The 14955-nt window shown below is 52.9% G+C and overlaps 1 protein-coding gene across 1 annotated transcript; it reads right to left on the bottom strand.

Moving 5' to 3' along the window:
• Positions 1–838: 838 nt before the first annotated feature.
• On the bottom strand, positions 839–9116 carry MCAT (malonyl-CoA-acyl carrier protein transacylase). The gene is made up of 4 exons (XM_047786055.1): positions 8622–9116; positions 6656–6743; positions 2537–2754; positions 839–1417 (listed from the first exon to the last, which is right to left on the bottom strand). Exons 1-4 carry the CDS (start codon positions 9042–9044, stop codon positions 989–991), a joined length of 1158 nt encoding a protein of 385 aa, XP_047642011.1. The 5' UTR covers positions 9045–9116; the 3' UTR covers positions 839–988.
• Between the last annotated feature and the right edge of the window lie 5839 nt (positions 9117–14955).

Below are 14955 nucleotides of genomic sequence, written 5' to 3'. Positions count from 1 at the left end.
GCGTGTGGGGTCACCATGCTTGGAAGTGCTGGCCTGTAATGGCCAGGAGCCAGGGCAGCTGCCCCAAGCATGGGACAGTCCCGTAGAGTGACGACCAGTTCTGCTCAAAGGCCACAGGCCCCTGTCGAGAAGCAATTAAAAGAGAGAAACCCGGTGGACCCGGGGTTTGACACCTGCCTACAAGAGCCACATTTAAAAGACAGGCTCAGAGATTTCATTCCCAACACGGTTTTCCTCCTATCCCTGAGCAGCGACACCACCACCCCAGAAGTTGAGATTTCCTCATGTTTAATACTAACATTAGGGGCAGAGCCGGGCAGAGGGAAAGCGCTGAGGGTACACAGTAGGCGCTCAGTAATTAGTTTGAGGGAGGACTCTGGAGTGAGGAACAGCCTCCACGCCATAGCACCGCCCTTGCTAAAGGACCCTCTTCCCCACCAGGGCAGAGATATACAGCAGGCACTCACTACCCTGCTGGGTAAGGAACCTGGGCCTCCCAACTGCTGGGTGGACAGAAAGGCTGTCAAGCCCACTGGGTGCTGAAGCCCTCTGGGTTCAGTGACAAAGGAGCTGAGGTTTAGGCTGTGTGGCCAGAGGATGCTGGAGCGGCAGGGGAGCCCCGTGACCATGCCATCTGCCCATGGCACCCACACAGCAGCAGGCGAGGCTGCAGAGGCGCCACCCGAGCCCCAGGGAGGCGAGGTGGTCTGCCCGGGAGGCAGAGCTGGCAGAGGCAGAACAAGGATCCCTGGTCTTTGCATAACTGTCCTGCTGCATCTCTGCGCAGCATCCAGCTGTGCTTCAAGGGGGAGAAATGGACTGTCCTGTAAAGAAACACTCATTTCCAGTGCTTTTTATGTAGCATTCGAAGCACTTTAAACACTCCCTCCCAATCCCTGGAAGGAGGCGGCCTGACAGGAAGGCCAGGCCGGGCTCGGCCCACCGGAGCCCCCTTGGCCTCCTAAGCCACGTCCCCTCCGGCCCAAGGTCACAAGTTCTGGTCCTCGTCCTGGTCGGCCTCCAGCACCGCCACGTGACTGTAGGACTTCCAGGCCTGCAGGTTGCAGCTCTTGAGGATGGTTCCCAGCTGCCTCCCCGGTCCCACTTCAAAAGTCCTAGGGAAGTCGGTGCCTTTCCTCCTCTCGTATATGGCGTGCATCGTCTGCTCCCACTTCACTGGGGAGACCACCTGCTGGACCAGCAGCTGCCGGATGTGTTTGGGGTGCATGTATTTATTCCCAGTGACGTTGGAATGGACAGAAACCAGAGGCTTCTTGAGATCAATGTCTTTTAGAACGTGTGCCAGGGGCTCCAGGGCTGGCTCCATGAGGCGGGTGTGGAAGGCGCCGCTAACGGGCACCATCTTGGTGCGTCTGAAGTGATACTTGTAGGAATTCTTCCGGAGGTAGTGCAGAGCCTGGAAGGAAGAGAAGGAGGTTTGAGCCAAGCAGATCTTAGTGGGAGCAGAGCAGCGGACACCACCGGCTGGCATCATCACCGTCCCCCACACCTCTTGTCCCTCCTCCAACACAGACCCAAAGGCAGGGTCCGAGCCGCCACGGGAGAGTCAGCGGCGCCCGTGGGAAAAGGGGAGTCAGGGCTGCCTTTCCCCACAGAGCTGGCTGACCTGGCGCTGCACAGCCATCCCCACGCTCCGTCCACCCCACCTCACTATGGGAGGGCGCCCAGGCTGCTAGGCAGCACTTCCTGCATCAGGGCATGGTCCCTGCGTGCTTTCGTGGGCAGTGTCTGGATTCATCCCACTCAAGTCCCAGGTCACGCCCAAGGAGTCAGAGCCACAGCCTCAGGCTCCAGGGGCTCCTCCATGGCTGGCCATCAGCCCGGGCATGGGTCTGGCAGAGGCCAAGGAGTTCTCCCACCTCCACAGGTGGAAAGGCTCCCCTGTCGAGGGCACCTTGCCTGCACCTGAGCTCTTAGTGGTGGCACTTCCAACAGCACCAAAAGGCCAAACCTGGGAATCCCGAGTCGTCAACTGGACAGGATGTCCACCTGTCTGGGAGCCTGTAAGGGCTATTCCTGCCCTGACTGGGGGCCCCTCCTGGGTTTCCTTCCAAGGAAGGGCTCATCCGTTCTCCACCAGCCTTCCCTTGATGGCAGGAACCCTGGCTTGTCTGTCTGCGTCCCCTCAGTGCTTATCCCAGAGGAGCTGCCAGGGAGCTGGGCACTGGGGCAGCAGTGAGCAGGAGGAGGGACAGAGGAGGGGCACCTGGCCGGGCAGGGCAGGGTAACCCTAGGCAAGGGCTTCCCCGCTAAGGAAGCAGAGGCTCTGAGAAGCCAGTACCTAGTGCAGGGAAGGGCCTGGAGACCATGCGGTCCAGCCCTTTCGTCTCCACACCGGCTGAGGATGTGCCCGAGGTTCCCGCCTAGACAGCATCCTGGCCTCCTGCCTCCCGCTGCAGCACCCGCTTCACCCCCGCACCCTCAAGTACTTCCCAAGGCCCAGGGCACGGCGGAGCGCCTGTCACCCTCTGGGTGTGGAAGACTCCAGTCCAGGAGGGCTGCTCCCGCCACCAACCTCCAGGTGTCCTGAGATCACCCTGCAGTCGGGAAAGAGGTAGTTGGCCACCTCGCACACGGGGTTCTCTATGCCCAAAGTCTTGCAGTGCTCCCGGGCTTCCCGACAGGCGACAGTGAACTTGGACTGGGGCTGGCCAAGGACGGACAACATCCCGCTGGGGACAGCTTCCGAGGCTTCCTGCATGGCCTCCGCTCGGATTTTCACTGCATACAAGCCTATCCAGAGAGGAGCGCATTTGGAAAAATCAAGGCAGGTCGTGAAGGAGGGAGGCCCAGACCCGAAAGACAAAGCTCAAGTCCCACACTGCGCTGGAGACATTGCTGCTGGCTGTCCGTCACCAGGCCACAGCTCGACGTCCCTGCATCCACAGAACAGGGATGACACTGCCATCAGCAAAAAGCGAGGCACTGTCCTTGGCACAATGAACCCGCGGAGCTTCCTGCCTTAGAGCTGGCTTGGCGTGGACAGCAGTTCTTAACCAAGGGTGATTTTACCCCCAAAAGGGTCTGAAAACTTTTTTTGATGGTCACAACCAGAGGCAGAGGTCTGCTACCACATCTGGTGGGCACAGGCCAGGAAAGCTGCCCAAATCCTGCAATAAACAGTCTCTGCAAAACAGAGTCACGTGGTCCGAAAGGTCAACAGTGCTGCTCCTGAGAAACCCTGGCCTAGAGTGGAAGGGAACAGACTCTGAGCTACACTGCTTAGGGAAAGTCCTGACCACCTTCCAGGTCAGATGTTTAGTTAGTAAAATGAGGACAATAGCATCTTATCTGCCTGAACTGTAATGAAAACTAGGAATTATCATTATCTAAGAGAAATGGCGTTGAATGGGGAAGACAATTAAGAACTATCAGCTGGGAAGTCCCATCGTGGCTCAGCGGGAACGAATCCAACTAGGAACCATGAGGTTGTGGGTTCAACCCCTGGCCTTGCTCAGTGGGTTAAAGATCCGGCGTTGCCGGGAGCTGTGGTGTAGGTCGCAGATGCGGCTTGGATCTGGCATTGCTGTGGCTCTGGCGTAGGCTGGTGGCTACAGCTCTGTGTAGACCCCTAGCCTGGGAACCTCCAAATGCCTCGGGTGCAGCCCTAAAAAGACTGGGAAAAAAAAAAAGAACCAGGAGTTCCCGTCGTGGCACAGTGGTTAACGAATCCGACTAGGAACCATGAGGTTGCGGGTTCGGTCCCTGCCCTTGCTCAGTGGGTTAACGATCCGGCGTTGCCATGAGCTGTGGTGTAGGTTGCAGACGCGGCTCGGATACCGCGTTGCTGTGGCTCTGGCGTAGGCCGGTGGCTACAGCTCCGATTCAACCCCTGGCCTGGGAACCTCCATATGCCACGGGAGCGGCCCAAGAAATAGCAACAACAACAACAACAAAAAAAAAGACAAGACAAAAAAAAAAAGAACCACTGGCTGGAATGATGTACATACTACAAACAAGAATATGAATTTCAATTACATAATTATCATAAATCAGGCATTGCTGCCCCCACTTAGAGCTGGAGGGCCTGATACTGCCAAGGCAGAGGAGTTCAAATGCAGGGCTCCCGATTCACCATGGCTCAAGTGCAAGGGGAGAAGACAGGGCTGTGCCCAGGCCAGCAGCCCCCGCCATCGTGACGGGAGACTGGCCCACAGCTACTGGACAGCCACTGCCCTGTCCTGGGCCCGCTCCCTGGGGGGAGGGAGATGACCAGCCCAAGGAGTGGTTAAGGGACCAGTCCAGGGGACAAGAAGGTCTGAGAACAAACCCCGTGCCCTTTCTCTCTCACACTTCCTGGCTCACCCAGCACTGTACGGGTCTGTCCTAGGGTTTCTGCCCCTTACACAGGCAGAACCGTGGAGCAAACAAAGACACTAAGAGCCTATGTGAGGAGGTAGGAGAGCACACGGCAATGTGGAGACCCTCCCAGGCAGGCACTAAGCTATGCAAAATGTCATGCGGAAAAAAAAACCCACAAAATGTCAGTAATTCTCCAAACTATTGTACATATGAAAACTGTATCAAGTAGGTTGTTTTTCTTTTTTTTCTTTTTAGGGCTGCACCCACGGCATATGGAGGTTCCTAGGCTAGAGGCTGAATCGGACCTGCAGCTGCTGGCCGACGCCACAGCCACAGCCACACCGGATCTGAGCCGCATCTGTGACCTACACCACAGCTCATGGTAAAGCCGGATCCTTAACCCACTGGGAAAGGCCAGCGATCAAACCTGCATCATCCTGGATACTAGTCAGATTTGTTTCTGCTGAGCCACTATGGGGACTCCTAAGGTAGTTTTACTGGGATGTGGAAAAATGAAACTTTTTCACATCCTTGATAGCAATGTAATGATTTTTTTTAACACTGAGCTGAAATTCACAAAAAAAACCCTGTAATTCAGCGGTACTTGTTGAATTCCTAACTTTGTACAACCACCAGCTCTGGTTTCACAACCTGGCATCACCCCGTAAAACGCCCCACACCTGCTGAGAGATCCCCCCATTTCTCCTTCCCTCTGCCCCTGGTAGCCTCTCACTGGCCATCTCCGTGGATCATGCACTCTGGACATTGCGCATAAAAGGATCACACAATGTGTGAGTTTCTGGTCTGGCTTTCACTTGGCATGTTTTTGTTTTTGATGTTCGTCCACTTGGCAACCTCAGTATTTTATTTCTCTCTACGACCGAGTCATGCTTCCTTGGATGGATTTACCACCGTTTGTTCATCCACTCGCCCGCTTCGGGGCGTCTGGATCATTTCCCCCGTGGACTCTCAGGAAGAAGGCCGCGACCAACACCTTTGCGCAAGCCTTTCCGAGCAGACACATGTTTTCATCTCTTAGGTGACAGTCCGATGACTAGAACTACCGTCACAAGGTAATTCTGTGTTCCACTTTCTGAGGAACCACCAAACTGTCTTCCACGACGGCCGCACCACCTTCCACTTCGCCCACAATGTGTGAAGGTCCTATTTTACCACATCCTCACCAACACTTAATATTTTCCTTCTTTGTTTTTAAATTAAAGCCAACCTAGTGACTATGAAGTGGAACCCCACTGTGGCTTTGATTTGCATTTCCCTGACACAAGCATCCTGGCCCTTTGTGTGTCTGCTTTGGAAAACGTCTGTTCAAGTCCTTTGGGGAGTTCCTATCATGGCTCGGTGACTAAAGAACCCGACTAACATCCATGAGGACGTGGGTTCCATCTCCGGCCTCACTCAGTGGGTTAAGGATCCAGCTTTGCCGTGAGCTGTGGTGTGATGCAGCTCCGAATAGACCCCCACCACTTCCATATGCCAAGGGGGTGCCCCCCCCCCAAAAAAGTCTTTTTTTCTATATTTAACCATAAGCAAAAAAATGTTTACCTGTTTAACTATATACACAAAAATCTTTTCTTTTTCTTTTTTGGCTACACCCATGGCAAGTGGAAGTTCCTGGGCTAAGGATCAAACCCATGCCGCAGCAGTGACCCAAGCCACTGCAGAGACAACTCTGGAGGCTTAACCTGCTGTGTCACAGGAGAAGTCCCACAAAAGTCTTAAGAAGTTGGAGTTCCTGTTGTGGCCCATCGGTAATGAATCCGACGAGCATCCATGAGGTTGCAGGTTTGATCTGTGGCCTCACTCAGTGGGTTAAGGATCCGGCGTTGCTGTGGCTGTGGTGTAGGGTGGCACCTGTAGCTCCAATTTGACCCCTAGCCTGGGAAGCTCCATATGAAAAGGGTGTGGACCTAAAAAGCAAAAAAAACCCCAAAACTTAAGAAGTGAAACTGATAGGGCTCAAGATCAAACACCGATTTATTCTTTTTCTCTTAACGAGTATCCAGTGCGTGGTGTCTACCACGTAACAGGCACTAGAGGTTCGTGAGTGGTCTAAGAATGCAGAGGAATAGTGGGAGAGACAGGGAAGCAAGATGTCACAAGACTGCAAGAAGAAAGAAAACCTCTGATGAACCCTCCCGGCTTAAGAGGGAATCAAGGTGAAGTCTGGCTCTCAGGTTCCAATGTCACCCCACCCACGTGCTCCCTTCTCTGTCACCCCTGAGTAGGTCCAGAATTATTTCTGACAGTCATACCCCTTGTTCTCGGTGGGCCTAGCAACATTCCATGCATAAAACCAAAACTTCCTGGGTACCTTCACAAAATTCCATGGCTCCAGCAAACACTAGGGCTGCAAATTCTCCCACACTGAATCCAGCAGCAGCAACACAGTTCTCAATAACCTGCAGTGACAGATGCAGAATGTGAGGTTGTGTGCTCAGGGAAGCTCAGTCTGGGGCTCAGCACTTGCCAGCAGACAGGGTGTTCAGCAGGTCAGTGAGCCAGGTTCCACTGGCCTGGTGCTCCAGCTGGAAGAGGACACACAGAAGTGGCTTGACAATCCCTGATCAAAAAAAAAAAAAAATACACACACACACACACACACACACACACACACACACACACACACACGCACACACACACGCACACACACACACACAAAAAGGAATTCCCGTCATGGCACAGTGGAAATGAATCCGACTAGGGACCAAGAAGATGCAATTCAATCCCTGGCCTCGCTCAGTGGGCTAAGGATCCAGCGTTGCCGTCAGCTGTGGCGGCTCAGATCCCGAGTTGCGGTGGCTGTGGTGTAGGCTGGCAGCTATAGCTCCGATTCGACCCCTAGCCTGGGAACCTCCATATGCTGTAGGTGCGGCCCTAAAAAGAAAAAAAAAAAAAAAAAAACCCACAATCCCTGATCCAGCCCTTTACTGATAAGGAATTTCCCAAGGCAAGGTAAAGCCTGCCCGAGGACTCGGTTGGTTGAGCTGTGACACCAATTCAAGGCTCAGGATTCTGTTGCTTCTGCCTTGAGCTGCTTCTCAGGCTGATAGAGACAGAGGGCGCTAGACAGAGAAGTCAAGAGCAGGACTTGCAGAGTCACAGTGGGATTTGATCCTCAGCCTGGAGAGCTCCTTACCCTCTCTGAGCTTCAGTCATCTCAGCTGTGATAAGCAAAGAGCAGGACCTACGCCACAGGGTTGCTGAGAGAATTACACGGAGACAGATGTCTCTAAGGCGCTCAGAACAGACCTGGCCCACGATAAAGCACTGCATGAATGTTGTTATCACACCTCAACAGGACCAGTTAAACCTTTATCATCTCTTGAGCCTTCTTTCCTTATCCACAAAATAACAGTACTTACCTCACAAGGTGGTTGTGAGGATGAAATGGGGGTAAAATACTAGCTTAACATTTGTTGGTTTAAACGTTAATGGCAATCATTTCACAACTTCGAAAGAAGTAATATTGACAGATACCTTGTCCATGATCCTTTAAGGATGAAACGTAATCCTTCTAAGATCATTTAGGAATTTGGAGTTCCCGTGGTAGCTCAGCAGAAACAAATCTGACCAGCATCCATGAGGACCTAGGTTCCAATCCCTGGCCTCACTCAGTGGGCTAAGGATCCTGCCTTGCCGTGAGCTGTGGCTCAGATCTGGAGTTGCTATGGCTGTGGCCAAGGCAGGCAGCTGCAGCTCCGATTCAGCCCCTAGCCTGGGAACCTCCATATGCCGCAGGTGCAGCCCTAAAAACGAATAAATAAATAAATAAAAATAAAAGAAGATCATTTAGTAATTGATTAAGTGATTGGGGTCATTTAAAATCACCACTCGGCCCTCCACTCCCTAGCCCTTCCCTGCTCTATTTTACTTTTTGTAACACTGTAACAGTTTTTTGGCCGTGCCTGCAGCATGTAAACGTTCTTGGGTCAGAAGGCAGAGCCTGTGCAGTGACAACGCTGGATCCTTAACCCGCGGTGCCTCAAGGGAAGTCCTCGTCACACTTGTCTTTAACACACTACATAATTTACATAGCTAGTATATTTATGCTCTATTATCTGCTTCCCTGCCCTAACGTGCAAGTTCCCCAAGGGCAAGGATCCTTGTTTTGCTCACAGCTGTATTCCTTGCATCTACAAGAGTGCCTGGCACTGATGAGAACTCAGTAAGGATCTATCGAACGAGTCATATGTGAGCCTCGGCTGGACCTCGGCCTGGCTGTGAGAGCTCGAGCAGAGCCCGTCATCCCCGGCCTGCCACGGGGTCTCGGGCCTCACCGCGGGCTGCAGGTGATGCAGTTTCTCCACGGCAGCCAACGAAGCCACGAAGATGGCGGGCTGGCAGTGCACGGTGCGGTCCAGGTCCTCCTGAGGCCCATGCAGGCTCAGCTCCAGCAGGTCGTAACCCAGCACGCGGCGGGCGGCGGCATAGAGCTCGCGGACGCGCGGGTAGTGGAGCAGACCGCGGCCCATGCCCACTACCTGGCTGCCCTGGCCCGGGAAGAGCAGCACCGAGCACTGGCCCGGCAACCGCCGCGCCGCCGCCGCCACCCGGGGCCCTTCCTCCGCCGCTGCCGCATCTCGCAGCAGCTCCGCCACGTCCACCGCGCCCGGCGGAGGCAGCGGGAAGTTCGAGGTGCTGCGGCGACCTCCCGCGCGCCAGCCACAGGTCCAGGCAGCCCGCGCAACCCGGACGCTCATGGTGAGAAAATTGCCCCACGCACGTTACCGGGGCGACCGAGGCCCGACTGCGGCGGCGCGGCGCGGTCCTTGACGCATTTAGTGCCGGGCGGGTCGTGGCACCCGCGGGCGCGAAGAAACGTTCCGCCCTTACTGGTTCCGCCCGGGCTATGAGACCTTGGGCTGTTCGCTGGGGGCTGAGAATAAGCCATACGCTTCCTTAACCTCCGCAGAAAAGAGGGAAACATGACATTGCATCGCAATAAATCTTCAAACACTTGATTGAATAAATAACGCTGTGTAATATTCATGGGGAAAGTGCTTGAAATGCTTCCGCATTCTTTCTTGTATTTAATTTTCCCAGCACCTTGTTTCCTCAAACAGGCACAGTGCCAGGCACATAATAAGCAACCAATAAATATTTGTTCCATTGAACAAAACCCTGGTTATTTCTCGGACGTGAGCCTGTTTAATTCCTCACAGCAATGCTGTGTGTGAATGGATGTCATTATTACTCTTTTTTTTTTTTTCCCTGCTATTTTAGGGCCGCACCCACGGCATGTGGAGGTTCCCAGGCTAGGGGTCGAATCGGAGCTACAGCTGCCCGCCTACGCCAGAGCCACAGCAACTGCGGGATCCCGGCTGCATCTGCAACCTACACTGCAGCTCACGGCAACGCCAGATCCTTAACCTACTGAGCGAGACCAAGGATCGAACCAGCATCCTCATGGATCCTAGTCGGGTTCCTTAACCGCTGAGCCACGAAGGGAACTCCCTGGATGCTATTATTATCCTCAACTTGCACAGGAGTAGACAAAGACTCAAAGATTGAGTGTCAGATGGTTAATGACAAAAGGAGTCACAGGAAATGGGGTTTACCTGGCTTCCCAGTGGTGGTGTGAGGCTGGGTCAGGGAGAGTTTAATACTGACATTACTTCTAAGGATACCCCTGACCCCGCCCTTCACTTCCTGCTAGCCTCTCCTAAGGACCCCAGAACACACGCTTTCTCCCTCCCTCTCTCTTCTCTCCTTCTCCCCCTCTCCTCCTCTCTCTTCCGCCTCTTCCTCTGTCTCTCTCTCTCTGCATCTGTGTCTGTCTCTACTTTCCCTCTCTCTCTCTCCCTCACGTCACACCTCATAACTAACCAGAAAAATCTAGGAAGGCTCACGTCAGCAAGACTACTTGAGTGAGCTCGTCCTGAGAAAAGAATCGGATGTCCCAGCTCTCAGGACATCTGCGGCAGCCTTGATTTTGACCTGGAAAAGGTGGAAATAAGGAATCCAGCTAGAGGAGATGAGTTAAAGGAATGACGGTAAGTCTGTACAACGCTGTGGTCATAAAAGATAGGGAGATTTTTCAGGTTAAGACATGAACAGGGCACATGCCGCTGCCAGGAGCCCATAAATCCACGTAAGAGGAATCGTTTAAGGACGTAAACCACTACGACAGGGAGACTAGGACAGGGGGCCCTGGCAAGAGGATCTCCTGAAGCTGGAAAGCAGGATGACTAGTATTACCTGATATAGCCAACTCCAGACAGCCGAAAACTGAGACCCAACCCACGTTCATACAACAGAATCCCCCAAATGTTAGGAATTGGCCACACTAGATTTAACGGTTTAAAAAGGCTGAAATAAAGGGGACTATTTGAAGGTGTCTCTGAAGAACTGGCAGATGTTTAGATCACTTTCCTCTCTCTAGACACTGGGTGACGCCCCTCCCTCATTCTGGCAAATTCTTTGTTCTGGACAGGGCTGGGAGGGCCAGGGACAGCGGTGGGTGTGGTACTCTGCTGAAACAGGTGGATGCCAATGCTGAATGCAGAGATCTCCTATGGTTCTCAAAATGCAGAACCAGATCCTTATCCTCCAGGCAAGAACCGGCGGGCCTTGGCTAGTCTGACCAGTCCAAGAACAAAAGTCTGAAGATATTGACAGACCAGGAAGTTACCAAACACATGGCCACTGAGTTCCACTTACAGTGAAGCTCAATCAACAAATGCCACCCCCAGATGTATTTTCCTTCTTTCTTCTAATTATGAGCAACCAGCCAAAGATTCCCAAGCATCTGAGGAAAGCCTCTTACATACAGAAAAGTAACATAACAGTAATGCCTAGGACTCAGAGTATGATGAGAAATGAAAACAATTGTTTTCAGAAAAACCATCTTTAGAGCTCCTGTTGTGGCTCAGCAGGTTAAGAACATGCCATAGTGACTGTGAGGATTTGGGTTCGATCCTTGGCCTTGCTCAGTGGGTTAAGGATCCAGTGTTACTGCAAATTGAAGTGTATGTCGCAGATGCTGCTTGGATCTGTGGCTGTGGCAATCGTAGGCTGGTAGCTGCAGCTACAATTTGACCCCTAGCTGGGGAACTTCCATATGCCACAGGTGTGGCCCTAACAAGAAAAAAAAAAACAAAAAAACAAAACAAAACAAAAAAAACACCTATTCTTGATAGTTGAGAGGTGAGAGAAGACATTGCATCTGTAAAAAAAAGAAAAAAAAATGAACAGGAAAAAAATTTTTTTTTTTAAGAACATTCAAGAGTTCCCATTGTGGTGCAGCATAAACAAATCCAACTAGGAACCATGAGGTTGTGGCTTCAATTCCTGGCCTCACTCAGTGGGTTAAGGATCCGGCATTGTGGTGACTTGTGGTGTAGTTTGCAGATGTGGCTCGGATCCCGTGTTGCTGTGGCTGTGGTGTCAGCCAACTCATCACAAACAGAGAGGACAAGGAAGGGCAGAGACGTGCCACTCAGCGAATGAGGAGCCAGCCAGCCGAAGGGCCGAGGTCTCCCCCAGGGAGGTGGTGGAGGTGCCCTGCAGGCTGGCTCAGTGAAGGGCCTTGTTCCACCGCATGGAAGTGCCCACCCCTGTTCCTGAGATCTGGACGCAGGTTCCGTGAGCTCCGAGGCCAGAAGCCAGAGAGCTCCGGTCTCTCCCTTTTTCCTGTTGACCATCTCGGCCACAGTCCTGCTGGATATGCCCCCAGGGGAGCTGCACCCCCAGCCTTGCCCTCTGCTGCCCCAGAAGGGACTCCTGTCCGTGTTCAGGGAGGCTGAGGCAGGTCTGTGCCCCAGAGGCTCAGTTCCGTTTTACCTTCCCGGGGGTCTTCCTCTGGCCTGGACATTGTGCCCACTCTCTCCAGCCAGCTGTGTGCTGCCGCTCAGCTCTTCAAGGCAAATCAATAGAGCAAGCGCTCAGGAAGACATACATGGGGTATTTAAAAAAACCCCTAAGGGTGGAGTTCCCAGTGAGGCACAGTAGTAACGAACCTGGCTAATATCCATGAGGACTGGGTTTAATCCCGGGCCCCACTCAGTGGCTTAAGGATCTGGCGTTACCATGAGCTGCAGTGTAGGTTGCAGGACATGGTTCAGATCCTGTGTTGCTGTGGTGCAGGCTGGTGGCTGCAGCTCCAGTTCGATCCCTAGCCTGGGAACTTCCATATGCTGAGGGTGTTTTGCTAAAAAGCAAAACATCAAAAACAAAAAACCCTGAGAGGATATGTTTAATGCCAAATTCAAGATAGAGATGACTCCTGGGGCGGGGGGGGGGGCGGGGGGGGGCAGGAGCACTCACTAGAAAGAGGGCCAGGAGGCTCCCAGGGCCCTGGGAATCTTCTCATTAACCTGGGGGGTGGGCACAAGGACTTCTTCTTTTTTTTTTTTTTTTGCCTCACCAGTGGTATGTGGAAGTTACCAACCCAGGAATGGAACTTGCACCACAGCAGCAACCCAAGCCGCTGTAGTGACCATGCTGGATCCTTTACCCGCTGAGCCACCAGGGAACTCCTTATTATTATTATTTGAAAATGTACACAAGTGGTGGTTTTTTTAAAATGTACATTTCTGTTTGCATGATGCATTTCACAGTGAAGAAAAACAATGTAGGCAAAAGTTTGATCAGGTAGGAAGAGGTTTCTGATTTATTGTAAGGGGAAGGAAACAAATGACAAAACCACTTATTGCATGAAGGCATTCTTGTAAAGGAACACGTACAGATGCTGACAAGAAGGCACAGAAAGATGACAGCGTGTTGATGGTGCTTGGGTGGGGGAGAGTGGGTGAGTTTATTTATTTGTCTGTATTTTCCAATTCCTTTGCAAGAAATATGAATTACTCATGCAAGAAAGTAACCACACAAATAAAATATAAGGATGTACTGTACTTGAGTCACACTTGGAATTGAGAAGCCGAATGACACAAGGGTTAAGAGGGCAGGCCTTGGACTGCCTAGGTGTGAATCCCTGACCCCCATTGCTGACAGGCTAGGTGACATCAGAGATGCCCCTTTACCTCTCTGAGCATCCTCTGGGGACTGGGAGGGTGTTTTCCATGCCCCCTTCCTGGGTTGACTGAGGCCGGGAGCTGGTTTGCTTGCTGTACCCTCCAGGGCTCAGCCCTGAGCTGGGCACACTGCAGTGCTCAATATACATGTCCTTTGAAGTTGGCACCTGCCAAATGCCCAGGAGAGGCTCTGATGCTCAGTGCTGTGGGCTTCAGCGGTCACTGCCTGTTTACAGTGAGGGTGGCACAGAGTTGGGGGTCCAGAAGAGCTTCCTGGGGTGATACTGGAGAGCAGTCAGACTTGGACACGTGGAGCTGCCCAGGGTGAAGGACCCTCTCTGCAGGGGGAAGAGTGTGTGCAAAGGCAAGGAAGCAGGATCAGTTCAGGCAGTCAGGACCCTGAGTGCAGTTAGGAAGCTTGGACTAGGAGTTCCTGTCATGGCTCAGTGGTTAACGAATCCAACTGGGAACCATGAGGTTGTGGGTTCGATCCCTGGCCTTGTTCAGTGGGTTAAGGATCCGGCATTGCTGTGGGCTGTGGTGTAGGTCATAGACATGGCTCGGATCCCGCATTGCTATGGTCCTAGCATAGGCTGGCAGCTACAGCTCTGATTAGATCCCTAGCCTGGGAACCTCCATATGGGAGTGGCCCTAGAAAAGGCAAAAGTACAAAAGAAAAGAAAAAAGAAAGCTTGGGCTAGATCCTATGGCAGAGGAACCACAGAAGATCTGGAGCAGAGGTGTGGAAGGGACAAGAGGGGAGCTTGGGGCCAGCTAGCGGCTGGGGCTACTGCCCAGGCACAGGGGGATCTGCGGGGCTGGACAGGAGGGGGCCACTGGAAGGGGAGGGAGGCTTCCAGGCCCACTGGGAAGGGCATGCACATCTTGCCCGGATCTGCAGTGTGATGCTCCCAGGGTGGCAAGTCTCCCCTGAACTGTAATTTCTCATCTGTGAAAAGCTTGTGGGCCTAGTGAGTTGTTCTCAGCCCCTCCCCTTAGCGCTGGCCTGCAGCCAGTATTTGGGGACGGGTATCCCCACCTCCAGGATGCCCCTCTGATCCTGGAACCCTCCTGCAGCGGGGGAGGGGAGAGGGGAGGCACACTGCCTTCTCCCCACGGGTCTTCCGGGGCAGGCAAGTTTGCCACTCTGCCAAGCCACTGGGCACCTCCTTACAGGAAGAGGGTGAGGGCTGGCAGCTTGCTGGGAGGTGTGGCCAGACCGATTTCACTAGAAACAGCAGCTGCAATGCCTGGGGCCACCATACTTTGAGGGAACCTGGATAATCTTTCAATTTCTTTCTTTCTTTCTTTTCTTTTTTTTAATGGCTGCATTCACAGCATATTTAAGTTCCCAGGCTAGGGGCTGAATCTGACCTCTAGCAGCCAGCCTACGCCACAGCCACAGCCACAGCCACAGCAGATCTGAGCCGCATCTGTGACCTACTCCAGATTCTTAACCCACTGAACCCTCCTCCTCATGGATACTAGTCGAGTGTTTAACCCTCTGAGCCACAACAGGAACTCCTCGATCACTTATCGGAAGACAAAGATAGTCTTGGATTACACTCATCTTTATAGCAAGGCAGTCAAAGGCAGAAGAGGCCCATGAAAGCAAAAATGCCAGGGCCTAGGACAGTCA

Source organism: Phacochoerus africanus, chromosome 7, assembly GCF_016906955.1.
Source record: "Phacochoerus africanus isolate WHEZ1 chromosome 7, ROS_Pafr_v1, whole genome shotgun sequence".
Lineage (NCBI taxonomy): Eukaryota > Metazoa > Chordata > Mammalia > Artiodactyla > Suidae > Phacochoerus > Phacochoerus africanus.
This window is presented reverse-complemented; position numbering and strand designations above follow the sequence as displayed.

Coding starts and splice junctions, on each gene's coding strand:
- MCAT (XM_047786055.1), bottom strand. CDS start 9,044: ATGAGCGTCCGGGTTGCGCGGGCTGCCTGGACCTGTGGCTGGCGCGCG. Junction 6,744..8,621: donor TGCATCACCTGCAGCCCGCG/GTGAGGCCCGAG, acceptor CTGTCACTGCAG/GTTATTGAGAACTGTGTTGC. Junction 1,418..2,536: donor TGATCTCAGGACACCTGGAG/GTTGGTGGCGGG, acceptor TCTTCCTTCCAG/GCTCTGCACTACCTCCGGAA.